At 36.4% G+C, this 14,047-nt stretch overlaps 1 protein-coding gene across 4 annotated transcripts in view; it reads left to right on the top strand.

Moving 5' to 3' along the window:
* Positions 1-14,047, top strand: part of MTA3 (metastasis associated 1 family member 3) — a 136,610-nt gene that overhangs the window by 41,528 nt on the left and 81,035 nt on the right. For all 4 annotated transcript variants that reach the window (XM_055816412.1, XM_055816413.1, XM_055816410.1 and 1 more), the window contains exon 7: positions 10,716-10,818. In XM_055816412.1, the coding sequence (XP_055672387.1) occupies positions 10,716-10,818 (103 nt within the window). The remainder of the gene's footprint in view (positions 1-10,715; positions 10,819-14,047) is intronic.

The raw sequence follows: 14,047 nt of genomic DNA, 5'->3' as shown, positions 1-14,047 counted from the left end.
CTTGCATTGATATTATCATTTTTCTGTCCTTGGCTAAAACATACTCCAAAATCTGAAGTGGGTGTGTAAGCCAAACTTTGGATAATACAGCATACCTTGTGTGTCTGTCCCCCACCTTGTCTCATGGCATGGGTGGACTGGGTAACTTCATATTTCTCTTTAGTCTTTGAAATGAAAATAATTTTTACTTTTTAAAAGACTAAAAGGTTTATTAAAATCAAGATACATAATGAAGTGTCCTAGATCCAGCTGTTTTTCCACTTTGAGATACGTGGAATCATAAATCCTTTACAGAATTGCAGTAACCGAATATAAACAAAGATTAACTTTTTGAAAATGCCCAAGTCTTGTTTATTTATCTGCTTTTGTTTGTAGTGGTTTAGCTAAATTGCTTAGATTACACAGTTATTGAAGACTGTAACTTTGGAGAAAGACCAAACCAGGTTTTTCAGCAGTCTTCTGTGACTTTTGTTATGAACATCTTTGGGAATAAAACTGTGATCAAGGTTGTCAGATTTGAATGATATTATTGTGTGAAAACCTCCCTTCTCCCCCCAGTGCCAAGTGCTCCAGTCTTCCTAGACTCTAGTTTAAAGACTTTGAGCGTCTTTTTAGTTGCTTGTGCTACACTGGAGAACAGGAGACTGATTCTACAGCATTGTCTCTAATTCTGGCTAGTATGATACTAAAGAAGGTCCTTTCTCTGCTTTTAACAATCCATTCTCCAGCTGCTTATTCTGTGAATACAGCAGTTGTTTATTTTCAACTCTGTTTCCAGTGTGGGTTAACATTTTGATCTTCAGTACAAAGCAATAATAAAAAGGTTTATCTCAGAGGATGAAAGTGTGCATTTGGACAGAGTATCTTGTTTCAAGCATCCCTACTCTGCAAGTCCAGGAGCAAGGTACCTGATTCTCAGCATATGATGGCCAGAAGCTGCTGTCTGGTGCATCCACCTACTGTACTTGGTCAACTTACAAAATATTCAAAAAACAAAATTAAAACCCCCAAACCACAAAAAAACCCTTCATAGTTTCGCTTTGAGCAAGTCGTTATTATCATTTTATCTGTACAGAAAGAGTTGGGACTGGCAGTTTGCCTCTTATTAAACAGCCATGTGAGTGGACAGGTTTTTAATCAAAACACTATGCTTCAAAGATGGTCTTAAGGCACATCTTTTATTCTGTGCCTACCTACAGTCATATTTAAGAGAAGTTGCAAGAGAAACCTCAAACTGCTACTCAGTCACCTTCCCTCCGGTGATGGTGCTGCGTAGTAGGTAACTTCTTTGTATGTGTTCAGACGTTGCCATTGGCATGTTCCGTTTCAGCTGACTTTTCCATAAAGGCTTGAGACAATATGTTGAGCTTTTAGCAAGTCTCAGTCTAAAAATAAAAGGAACACCCAGAGATTAGGAAGTGCAAACATCAATGTTAAGCTAACAGCATTAATACCTACCAGAAACTCTTGAGTATAATTAGATTATGGTACTGCAGTATAAGAAAAAGTGTAACATATGCACAATGTGGTTCAGTTAACAGTGCAACTATTAACCTTTAAAATTTTTGTTTCTCTTGTAAAAACATGGCGTAATTTCTGAGATTTAGCCCAAAACCACCAGCTTGAAAGTATATAGTAGAGGGAGTTAACTTCTGAACTTTTCCTACCTGTCTTAAGTTGTTCAGGTGTTTGAAGGGTGTCTTTGAGCGCACAGAGATTCCCACCCTGTGTTATCCTGGGCAGCGTCAGGAGTGGCAGCTATTCACAAATACCAGTGTGCACACACTTACCTGAACAGTGGAAAGTGCCTGGGAAGAATGTTTTATTGCTAATTAATTGCCTCTATGTGGCAGAAGCTTCTGTCAGCTCATCTGGCTCTGCTCATAGTGCCTGCTGTAAGGATTCTGAGTGCTGAGGAAGTCATATGGACCTCAAGATCACTGGGCAAAACAGGCATGTCAGAGTGGGAAATGTGATGATGGATGCATGAAGGGTTAGGGTTGGTTTGCAGTTAGTGGGAAATGAGATTTTTGTCTCCATGCAGAGGTATACGGAAGGAGACAAGCATCAGGAGGCTGACAGGTGTTGCGGGGATTGATTACATTTAAAGGTTTGTCTAGAGAGCTGGTTGCTAGTCCTGACTGAGTCCTGCTACCAGAAATGGCAAACTGTTTGCAAAGCCCTGTTTTAATTAGCCTGGAGGGCTAATTAAAATCTTAAATTAAATTACATTTTAGAGGGGCTGTTACAGGGATGGCTGTGTACTGCTGCATGGAATTTTTCTCGTGCAAATGGTCCCCTCCCAGCTGCAGTCCTGTTGCTAGTGCAGAGTGCTTATCTCTTTTTATCTGGATTTAAAAGAAGGGCACTATGTTCTGGGGAGTTCTTTATGGAGCAGAGATCTGACACAATTAGGTACTCTGTGGTCATTTAAAGAAGTACAGAGTTTGGAATTGGCAAGGAAGAGGACTACCCTCTTACTAAGACATAGCGAGGAAGAGGAACTAGAGTTTCTGAAATGGACGAAGCAGCAGCCCGTAGGAAAAATGTTCTGTTCAAAGCTTGCTTTTTTTTTTTTTTTACTTTTTAATAAATAAAATTACAAGCTATATTCAAAGTATCTGTATAAAAACCCAGAGTCCCTCCTGCACACCTGAAAATACCCAGAGAGCACCTAGAAGTAGCACTTGCTGTGCATTCAGTTCCATTTCTGTAAATTTTGGATGAGGTACACAGAACAAAGCTTTTTTTTTCTTTAGAAGAAAACTTCTAAAACTTTTCTCTGCTTTGAAAAAGAAAGAATTCCTTTAGAGATGTTTCCTAATGTCTTCTCTGTTTTTGTGCTTCTTACTGCAACTCAGTTGTAAGAGCCTTTGTTTTAGTAGACCTGACACATCAGATGGAAACTATTAAACTTGAAGTTCAAGCCTGTTAATGTTTGGGAATATTGGAATTGCCAGATTTTAGCTTAAATGCGGTTACAAGTAAAGAGACAGATAAGAAACTCATCTACATACTGTTTGGATTTTTAACATTATAAAAGTTTTGGATGCTTAGATTTACTGTATTGTATTTTCTGGTTCATTAAATGCTTCCCTTATACACTAAATTTTTATTTTCATTTAATGTATGAAAAATATGTTTTAGAATAGTGAAACCCAACTGTAATCTCATGAGGAGGCATCTGTTCTGTTACTTTATGGTACACAATACTCCCATATTTATTGGAAGCTTTGCATTATAAACATAGTGTTTTATGAATTCTTTTCAGTAATGTTATTTAAAAATATTTGCTGCCTTTTCATACAAATAATTGAGGTAATAAGTGCATGTATAATTTTGATCGAGCAAGCAGTTACGTAGATTAAGCTGGTTCTTTTATTCCTTATATACTTACTATACTTAGAATATACTAATATTACGTGGTAATGGAAATTTCAGAGCTTCAAGTCTTATTTCATTCACGACTTCTATCTTAACAGTTAGATGGCAAGTTGGAAGAGTTAGGCAATTAGAGCTTATAAAAACTGTCTCAGCAGTTGAGGTATGTGGGTTGTTCTGCTTGGGGATTGTTGGAGTGGTTTGTTTGCTTTTTCCCCTTGCCCCTGCCCCAGATTGTGGAGGCAGGTTTAGCTTTCTCAGGTTTGCTTTATGCTTGAAGAGAAGTCAGTTGGAGATTTATAGTTCTTATAACAAAAGAGACATGATTTCCTGCTGTCTTCAGGTTCTTGAGGAGGCTTAGGCATCTGTTCTCATTCCTGTGTTTGTGAACCTCCTATTTTTCAACAACTCGAAGGAAATGGTTAAAGTGGCTGTCTCCTCTTCTGCCTTCTGATTGCACTGCAGCATGAATTGTTCATGCTGCATTGTTGGTGTGGAAGGTTTTCCATGGTTGCTGTATGTATATAATCGGAAAGATTTTGTTAATAATAGCTATAGAGCCTTGGCTGAGGTTGCTCAAATACTAAATGAGTTCTGTCGGGTAGCCAGTCTTATGAAGGATCCAGCTATTTATTGTGAGCCGTGTATATACTTATTATCCCAAATAATGTATCGCAGTGAGCACTTCAGTCACTTTTTAAGCAGCAACATCTTAGTGTTTAATTGACCTCACTGGTTTTTTCCTGCCTCAGTGACTTTGCCTAAACGGGCTTACTGTAAGTTCAGTTTTTTGTTTTCTTTGCTGTTTTACCTTAAGTCTGAGTTTTCTTTGAAATTTATTCTGTAGAATATGAAAAACAGGTGTCAGATGCAGATGAAATGTGGCTTTTGTACTTCAGTAAGTCAAAATACATTTCACCCTGAAGAAAAAGTTCTTCTCCACATGGTGTTTTGTTTAAATTTATGCAGATGAATAGTCCTATTTATCTTTTGAATACTATAGTCCCAGGGAATTTGCATATTGATAACATGAAGCTTTATTTTGTTTTTTAAATTGCAGGACCGGAAATTTCATTTTAATTTAGTGGGGTCTTTTTGAAGAACGCAGTGTCTCTGCATTGTGGTATCCCCCTTTCTAAAACAAGGGTTCTAAATACTGCTAATATTCACATGTAATGTGGTACTGTTTATTATTTATACACAGAGTCGTTTACACTGTGCTTTCCTGAAAACTGTGTTACCTCATGTGTTGTTATTTCAAGAAATAAGAAACACTGTTGCAGTCTGTCTGTATTCAGATTGGAATAGGAGTTGACTACTGCACAGTGTCTAACAACCAAAACATCATCTAAAGCTGGAGGTGAGGGGATGGAGTATCTTGGTGCAGGTCGCATTGTTCAGATTTATTCACAGATACCAAAGGAGTACAATAAGATAATTCCAAAATAAAAGTTAATTTTCAGGTACCTTTTCAATAGTTGAATACTTACCCTTGCCTTTGAACTGCAGGTGACCTTGTAGTTTTATACAGTATATTAATTTACGTCATTGCCTTTAGATTTGCCATAAAAAGGTAAAATGAAAGGGCTGACTTTTTATTATTTTATTTCTGTGACAGTGGGGATTCTACCTAAATGTGACTTAATGTAAGGGCTATAAAGTGAGGAATGGTGTGATTTTAGGGCATTACGCCTCTGTGTTCTCCAGTTTGTGGAAGTACATTTTATCTACTGTTCTGCAGGGTTTTAAGAAAGAGGCAACCTAGTTTGTTCCTTTCTTCCAGCGAAGGACATTCCCATAAGGCAGCCATTCTTGATGAAGCATAATGGAGAAGTTGGTTACTGCGTGGTTATGATTTAGTTTATTTTGAGCCCAATTGTAATTCTTTTTATTTCTAGGAATTTAATACATAATGAATTTAAAGCTCTTTTGAGTGCTTTGTGAGGTCTTGTCTTTTGATCACTACTGATTGATTTATAAGCACTGTAAGGCAGAGCACTGAGACAGCTCTAAGGTCATTGGAGTTTGAGGCAGTTTTAATTCAAAAGGGATTTTTCAAGTGAAGAATGAATTTTTTTTTTTATAGACTAGAGCTGCAGAGGATAAGAGGCAATTGGACTGTGCATGTTTTATTGGCTTAGAAAATGCTCAGTAGCAGTTTAAATTGCTGTAGACATGATGGGTTTGTATCACCTGTTACCTTTCATTTGTAGTGTCTATACATGTAGTCTTTATATAGTCTTTCATTTCTAGTCTTCATAAATGCATTGTGTTCATAAATGCAGTTTTACCATAAGATTTGTTTAAACATACACTCCTTATCTGAATGACTAATTGAAATCTTGAATATACAGCTGTCAGGCAAGCTAAGGGTGGGAATTTTCTGCAGTTGAAAGGTAAACATAATTTTCCTTTTGCCTACACTTTTGAAATAATCTAAACTTTCTCATGTTAATTGAATCAGAGAAGTTATTTGCACGTAACTCAGTTTTATTTTTTGTAGAGTTGAGTGTAAGTTCTTGAACTTTTTTTCTGGATGATTTTTGATTATCAGTACTGGTGGGAATCAAAAATCATTAAAAAAATAAATAAAAATTGAGTTATAAGAATTCTATGTCTGCAGAGCTTTTATGGTGAGAGAGTTGTAATTTCTGTTAGTTAAGACCAGCAGTCAGCTCCCAGTTTACCACAATTTCAATTATGCAGAATTGAACTCATTAAGTGCCATTAGATAAAGTTTGTACATCCACCTGAAAGATGTTTTTCCTCCTATACCTAATGTAAAACTTATTTTCCCAGTGGCAATTCAATGTTCTGTAACCTGCTTTCTCAGTTAAGATGTACATTCCTCCACAATTGGTTGTTTGCCAAAAGCTTGTGATAATTAAGCTCTCTGTATAAACGTATAATTCATTTTATGCGGTATGAATATGCTGACTGTTTTAGCTGTTTTAGAGGGCAACTAATGAACTTTGCATTGAAGGAGAAAGCTGAGATTTTACTTCAGACAGACAAACTTAATATCTGGAACTTTATTCATCCCTAGACAGTATGAGAAAATCCAATGTGGTGCTATTTTTCTCATCTGTAAGTTAGAGGAAACAGTTGAAATAGCAGCATGAGAAGGTGGTTCATGGTTTGAAACCTCATTTTCAGTGATTAGTTGCCTATTTTTACAGTGTTATCTAGCATATGAAGCTGTGTTAGAAAGACATTAAAGATTACCTGCAGTTAGTATTCTATTGCCAAAGAGTTCTGGCAAAAACCTGCTGAATGCTATATCCACTAAATCTGGTCGTGTATTTCGGTAACAGAAATTTCACTGTGTTGCATGCTGAACTGGGCTAAGGGAAGATAAAAACTGACAAGTACCTCTCTTCCCCATCCTTGCAATGTAGCTAAGGGGTACTGTTTCACAGGCACAAAACTGAAACACAAAGATGAAGACACTGAATTTACTTCTTAGATACATGCAGAGTATTAAGAATATAAGCATCTGCAAATGCCTTCATGTTTATGTGCTTAGTTATCTAGTGAGTGGGTAATTGATGCATGAGTCAAAACTGCTAGCTGATTGCAAGAGATTGTATCAAGCTGTGAATGAATTTTCATGGTAGGAGGAACTCTGCAGTACAAAGTATTGGTGTGGTGTCCATCTGCTGTCCATGGATATGTCTGCCGCCTTGCTGTGACCAAAAAATCACAACTACAGATTTTCTGTCCCATGTGATTAAGGATCCAGCAGCTGATACCTCTGTTTTGCATTTATGAGTTTGGATTGAAGTGACTGCTAAATTACTTTTTGAAAAAGAGAATAAAAAGATATTTTGTAAAATAGTGTTCATTGTGCAAAATATAAAAATAAAGACATTGTACCTGACAAAAGTGGCATCTCTAAAAACTGTTCTCCTGGCTATTTTTCAGTCAGGTACCTTATCAATTGTTTGTCATTAAAAGCAGAGTTGGCATTGTCTACCTGAAAACCATATTTTAAAAATCCAGCTCTTACTGATTTCATATTTCAGTTTCTTAAATGGATACTATATTGCTACACTGTTACATACCTGTAAAATTAAAACAGCTGCACTCTCAGAAAAATGTTAATAGTTCATATTGCAAGTTTTTTTTTTCTAGTTGGATATAAGGAGAACATAGAATTATGCTGAATCTAATGTACTAATTACCTTGGGTATATTTATCTGGAGGAAGTCAAGTCTGAAAGACTAAGTAGGGCTTTCGTTTCTTGTAGTTCATCTTAATTACATTCAGTTAAAAATTGCATTTGGTTTCTTACACTTTTCTGGGGGCTTTATCATGCTTTCCTTTGTTTAGAATAACTAACTGAAATGCAAAACTTAATTCTTTATTTTTTTTTTAAGAAAAGAAATATTTTACTTTTTATTAGAAGATAACTATGAGAAGTAAGGTATTGAATGATTGATAAGGAGAAAACCAGGCATATTTCCGGCCATCTACTAATATTTTCCAGTAAAATTAATCTTCAGGATTATATTGGCTATAATAAAATCATAAGCAGCACTCAAAATAAATTGGATACACTGGTGTGTTGTACCATTCAAAAAAATAATCTAGCGCTTCTCAGAAGCTGTAATTGGTATGTTGTTGGTGGTGAGGGAAGGTAACACTTGTAAAACCAGGACCTGAGAACCTTTCCAGATGCAACACTGAAAATGTTGAAAGTTCAGTTTATTTCCTGGTATTTGCAATATAAAGAATTAATAATGTGGCAACTTTGATACCTGTTCATTTTGAATGTCTTACAGTTCTGTGTCACATTCAACGATATAAAAAATAATTGTGGTGTTAGCAGAGAAATTGCATCCTAGTCTTAAGGGGTTTGCTATGTTAAAAATCCTATAGTTAAGGTACAGGCATAACTAAGGACAGACAGCTCAAGGAAAACGGGGTGGGGTGGGGTTTAGGATTACTATTTTGAAAGGAGACCTCTGTAAAAAATATCAGTTTATCTTGTGTGATCCTCTTATACTGATTCTTTCAGCACATTCAAAGGAAGTAAACAGAATTTTTATCCCTGAAATCAACTTTTCAAAGATCTCTACAGCACCACTTGACTGCCTCCATGATTTGATCTGTTTAGGTTACTTTTCTTCCTGTTTAAGTGATAATATCCTGCCATTTAAGTGGAAAATTAAGAATGAAGCGTTTTTTTAAAGTGCGGTTTGGCAGATACCACATATCTTCTGGAAACCTCTCTGTCTACCATTGTTGCAGTAATATTTAATATTGCAAATATTACATTATATGTATTTGGATTCTTGTAGTATTTCGTTGCTCATATGGTATTTATGTCTACTACCATTAAAATACTGTTTGGCAATATTTCAGATTTACCTTTATCAAGTTTTACAACGTTTTCTAGTAGCAAAATTTACCTCTAATTGAAGTAAGATGTGTAGTATTGCAATTTTTGTAATATTTTTGCAAACTTGATTCAGGAGAGTGACATGTTTTGGCTGAATACCTGTGTTGTGGTTTTATGACGTTCTGTCTTTGTGAGAAGTATACCCTGCCTGAGTATTGTTATGATCTCCAGGATATGATGTCTGAAACAGTTAACTAACATTAAAGATATTTAAAAACTATATATTAACAAATTGAAATTAAGTGCTCTGAGATGGATTGTAAAATGTAGAACATGACCCACAATGTGTCTGTCACAGATAGAAAAAATTAATGTATTGACAGTTGTGTAGTCCATTAAATAAGTTTACAGACCTAAAGTCATCCTCAAGGCTGCCAGAAATTAACAGTTTGTCTCTAGTACTGGATTTGAATTAGCTTAAGTAGAAGTCCCATTAGGCAGGGAATTCTTTATTGCCTGTGTATCAGAAGAAAGTAGCTTACTGGGTTTTTCTGAGAATGTGACTGTGAAATTTGTTCCTAAAACATTAGCCAGGCAGCATGGTGCAGTTCTAACTTGTGTATTTGGTAAGGATAAATATATGCCACATTCTCATTTCCTTCCAGAATGAATGTGCTAGAGAGACTCACCATATATGATCAGATTTTGGAAGAGCCAGTGTTTGGTTTGCAGTCTGCTTCCAGACTCTTTCAAGTGTACAGGTTATTTCATGCCTTGATGATAATTGTGCATGTTTATAGACTTGCTGTTTTCACGAAGTTTTAACAAGTACAGATAAAATGATCTTCTGTGTGCTCAGAGAGTTACCTACACAGTCTAGATTTTCAAAGGAAACGGAATGGCTGTATTTGAGAACAGATTTGTATTCTTGTAGTAGCTCATAAAAGTCAGAGACAAGTACCGGCAGCCAACTAAATGCTGGAATTTTTCACGTATTCACTGAAGGAAGAACATGCTTATATTCTAAAATACCAAGGAACGACAATGAGTTTAACTTTGCTGTTGCCATACATTGTTGCCACAAATGTGTTGGCCACATTCCACAGGTAAATCTTCTCTACTAGTAGAATATGTGGTGCCTTTGTAATGTTTCTCATTTTGCAGTAGAAGTTACTGGTGTAGTAAAGACAAGATTTAGGCTTCTGTATAAACATGAATCATTGTAGTGTCTTCACACTTCACTGTTCTTCCAAACAGTACAAATGCCATACTCATGTAGTAATGAACACAGAACAATTTAAATTTTGGAAACCGCCACCATTGTTTCAGCCAGGTGCATGTACACAAATTGTTCCGTTCAGACAAATGAAGTTGGGAAATGATGATGTAGTATATAGTAACTTTCTTGTGCTGTAGCCTTATATATTATTTTATAAGAGGATATAACTAGTCAACATACATACCAATTTTAATAGTATGATTTGTGTTAACAATACAGATAATGTAGTGGCTAAGAGCAAGAGGTGAAAAAATAATTAAATGTAGTAGGCAGTATTTTTTTTATAATTTTTGTTTTGGGGGCATAGAATACAAATTGGATAGAATTTAATTGCTAAAGCTGGTTAAGTGTAAAATTAATTTTAGTATGGCTTAAGTGAAATGGTAACTTTGATACAGTTGAGAAGCAATTTAAAGAAACCACTGGTTGCTTAGGTTATGGTTTCAAGTTTAAAATCACATTTTATTAAAGTTCTTTAATACTGCGCCTCCTAAGAATGCCTCCTTAACTTGAAATGCTGTTGTCAAGGGAAGATAATGTATTTTACTGATGCTGTATTTTGGAATTTAAATGGATAACTGCTGATTGTTAAGTACTCTGTGTCTGTGTGTTTTTAAAAATGTACAATGTCTCTCTTAAACATAGTACAAGAAATACACAGAGAAAAACATTGTGAGTAATAAGTGTTTTGTCCCATCTACCTTTTGACAGGAGAATTAGATGACAGAGAACAGGCAAAGCTGGAAGTAAAAGTATGGGATCCAGATAGCCCCCTTACTGACCGTCAGATTGACCAGTTTTTAGTTGTAGCACGGTAAGATTAAAATCCTCTAATAAAAAAAAATTCCTTTTCCTTTTCCTACTGACTATTTATTCCCCTATATTGCGTTACTCGTTTGCCATTTTGTGAGCCCTTCTCTTTCTCACAGTTAGCTAAAAGAGAAAATCAGACCATAGCCGCCTGCATATTTCTTGAAGGTAACATTACAGAAGAGAGAAAAAGAGTTTTGGAATAATGTCACATTCCCTATATTTCAGGTTATAGTAGGATTGGATACTTTAAATGTAGACATCCGTCTGTTGTCCCTTCACAGTCAATGAAACAGGATTTCAGTGCTAATATTTCAGTCTTGTATTATAGTACTTGGAATTTTATAGTGTAAAATAAAAGTTAAGAGTAGAAGTAAAATGTTAACAAATGAAACAGATGCAGAACTTGGCCAATTTGCATATAAGCTGAATAATATACAGTGCAATTATTTTGGATGAATGTTGAAATAAAAGTTTTGAAGTGATGCATTTCATTAGTGGAAAAAAACCTGGTCAGTTCAATTTTATAAATTAACATATGATTATGCAGATTTATGAGGAACATCAAAGCCCTTGATATTCAGAAATACCTTTAAAAATTATTTCTCTACGTAAAAAAAACCCAAACCAACACCACGAGCTTTCAAAACTCTATACTTACTAAAGGACACGTTTATACTCATAAGATACGGTCTGTTTCACCTGTCCTGTGATTCATACTTCCAGATATAATACAAAGGTACTGTTCTATTGATGCAGAGAACTGTTAATCACAGCTAATGTAGGGATTTTATCCTGATTCACTCCATCTCCTGTACTTCTTGTAACCTGGTTGCAAAGCGCAGTCTCAAATCTTCTCAGGCGTATAATCCTTTTACATTGTTTCCAGTTTTGTTTTTTATTCTTTCTCCCTTTGAACAAAGCATTTCAGGAAGGAAATAGAGAAGTTGCTTTACGTTTTCTAGCTTTATATGTATGGTGAAATAGGTTGCCAATTTATTGTTTTACAATTCAGGTGCTGATCCACCTGGGTTTCTTCTTTCTCCCCTATCTTGAGTGCTGTATCCTTTCTGTACAGTAGCAAAAATTGCCTGCCCCTGTTGAATTTCCACACAAGCCAGAGGGTGTTAATGTGCATCTGTTCAGAAGATCACAATGCCTGGTGCGTGCTCTGTAGAACAGAGCCCAGAAAATAGAACTACTTCTATCACCAGCAATATAATACCTGGACATGTATGGGCAGACATCATCATTTGGTTATGGGGTACCCTAAAAAACTATCTGCATGAAGATTGCATGCATTTTTGAAGAGTCCATTCTTTGCCTTTGCATCCCTCCACTCCCCATTTTGCAGCCACTCTGGGGAGCTGAAGTAGTATACTGCAAAGCCGAAAATGTTCCCAGAGGAGTGTGCCAGTAAGTGGTCTACTGGGAAGTGACAGAAAAAAAATGAAATTTGTAGAGAAAAAAAATTCTTCTCCCTTGTTCACATTAAAACATCCTTTGCAGTGCTGTACCCTGACCAAGACTGCATTTGTCTACAAGTTGATGAATGCCTGTAGAGGAGGTTTCTGTTGTGGTGGGAATGGGTCTTGGTTATAGTTGACTAACTGTAACTCTCCAACGTCCTGTGGGAGGCAATCACTAATGACTAGCTGTATAATCAGGTGTTGCTCAGGTACCACTTTATTGATGTTTTTCCACAAAACTCCATCTTTTAAGCCGCTTTTGAACTGACAGAAACTATTTCCAGCTTCCTATGTACTTGTATTTGCAGGCTGCAAGGTAACGTTTCTGTTGCATTAAGTGCTTTTGAAATAGGTTTTTCACAAATTTGTGGAGAAAGTTCTCCAGCGATGATTGTGGCAGCTTTAAACTTAGTACGTTGTTTGCTTGCAGGTGAAGGCTGTCATTGTATTGGACCTGTAAATGCTGCTTGAGTAACAGTGGAGTTGGTATTATGGTCTGGTAAACTGTGCTTACAGACACAGAAGATAGCTCTGCTGTGGCCTAACTGCAGTTCACTGGGCATTGGCTGTGCCTGCTGGGTTTCTAGTGAGAATGGTATTGCTCTGGTTATGTTCAGTTTTGCAAATTTGAAATTCTGACAATAAGAACTTTTTCCTAAATGCTTTCCTGTATGTGATTCTTGGTTAAGTGTGTGTATGCTATCTTTGTTTGAAATTGTAAAAGCATTTTCATGTGGTCCTTTTCACACGCTGCATCAAAGGCATCGAGTATTCCTTCTCAGTTTTTTCAGTCTGCTCTGGTTGAAGGAAAAATTGCTTTTTTCCTTCTAGGCTCTAGCTTTTTCAATCACACAGGTGCTCTCTGTTGGTTTTTTAGAAGGTGTTTAAATACTCTCTTTTTCTGTTTGTGTTGTCTGTTTGCAAGAACATTTATATTTGTCCTCGGGCATGTAGGTTTCCCAGTCTTACAAGGTTTGTTTACTGTCTCAGGAACGAGGGGCCTTTTTTCTAGGTTTATATATATTTGCTTGGGCAGTCCGGGCCTGTCACTAAGCCCTAGTATGCAGTAATTTGCTAGATATAAATTAGTAGAGTACGCCTGTCCAGTCCAGAAACTGGAGGTAGCAATGCCAGAAAAAACTATGAAGATCTTGGGTGGAAAAACTGTAACAGTACCTGAGTGGAAGGATCCTTAACCTTGCGCTCCCTAAGTAGTCTTGCTTGACTCTGTGGAATTACAAGTTTTTAAAGTACTTCGTTGCTACTACTGAAGCATACTTTTGGGCAAGGGCTTTTGCTTGAATTAGCAAAAGCATCTGTTAGGAAAGCTTGAGGCATCAGACTAATGTATTCTGGTTTTGAGTTGTTCTTTTGGGTACTTCGCTGTCACTCACCAGCAATTCCAACACCATTTTCTACTCCACTCAAAACAGCTTAATCAACCAGTTTTTGTTCTCTTGTGTATATTGGCAACAGTTCTGTGTCTACTAGCTTCAAAGAACAGGACTCTGAGAAGCTGCAACATCAGTTTTGGATCTCCCCATGTCAGCAAATAGTACAGTATTTGTAGAATTGCAGTGTGTGGTGCTGGGGACCTAGCATCCACAGCGTGCACATTTTGAGCAGTTCTGGTTTCAGGCTAACTTTATTCTGGTCCTGTGGACTAAATACCTATGAGTATGTGGAACTACTGTTGAACTTAACAGAAGTCCAGTTTGTATGCTACAAGGTGCCGTTTGATGTTGGTTAAAGTGCAGTAGATAA

The sequence above is a fragment of the Falco peregrinus genome, chromosome 11, assembly GCF_023634155.1.
Source record: "Falco peregrinus isolate bFalPer1 chromosome 11, bFalPer1.pri, whole genome shotgun sequence".
Lineage (NCBI taxonomy): Eukaryota > Metazoa > Chordata > Aves > Falconiformes > Falconidae > Falco > Falco peregrinus.
This window is presented reverse-complemented; position numbering and strand designations above follow the sequence as displayed.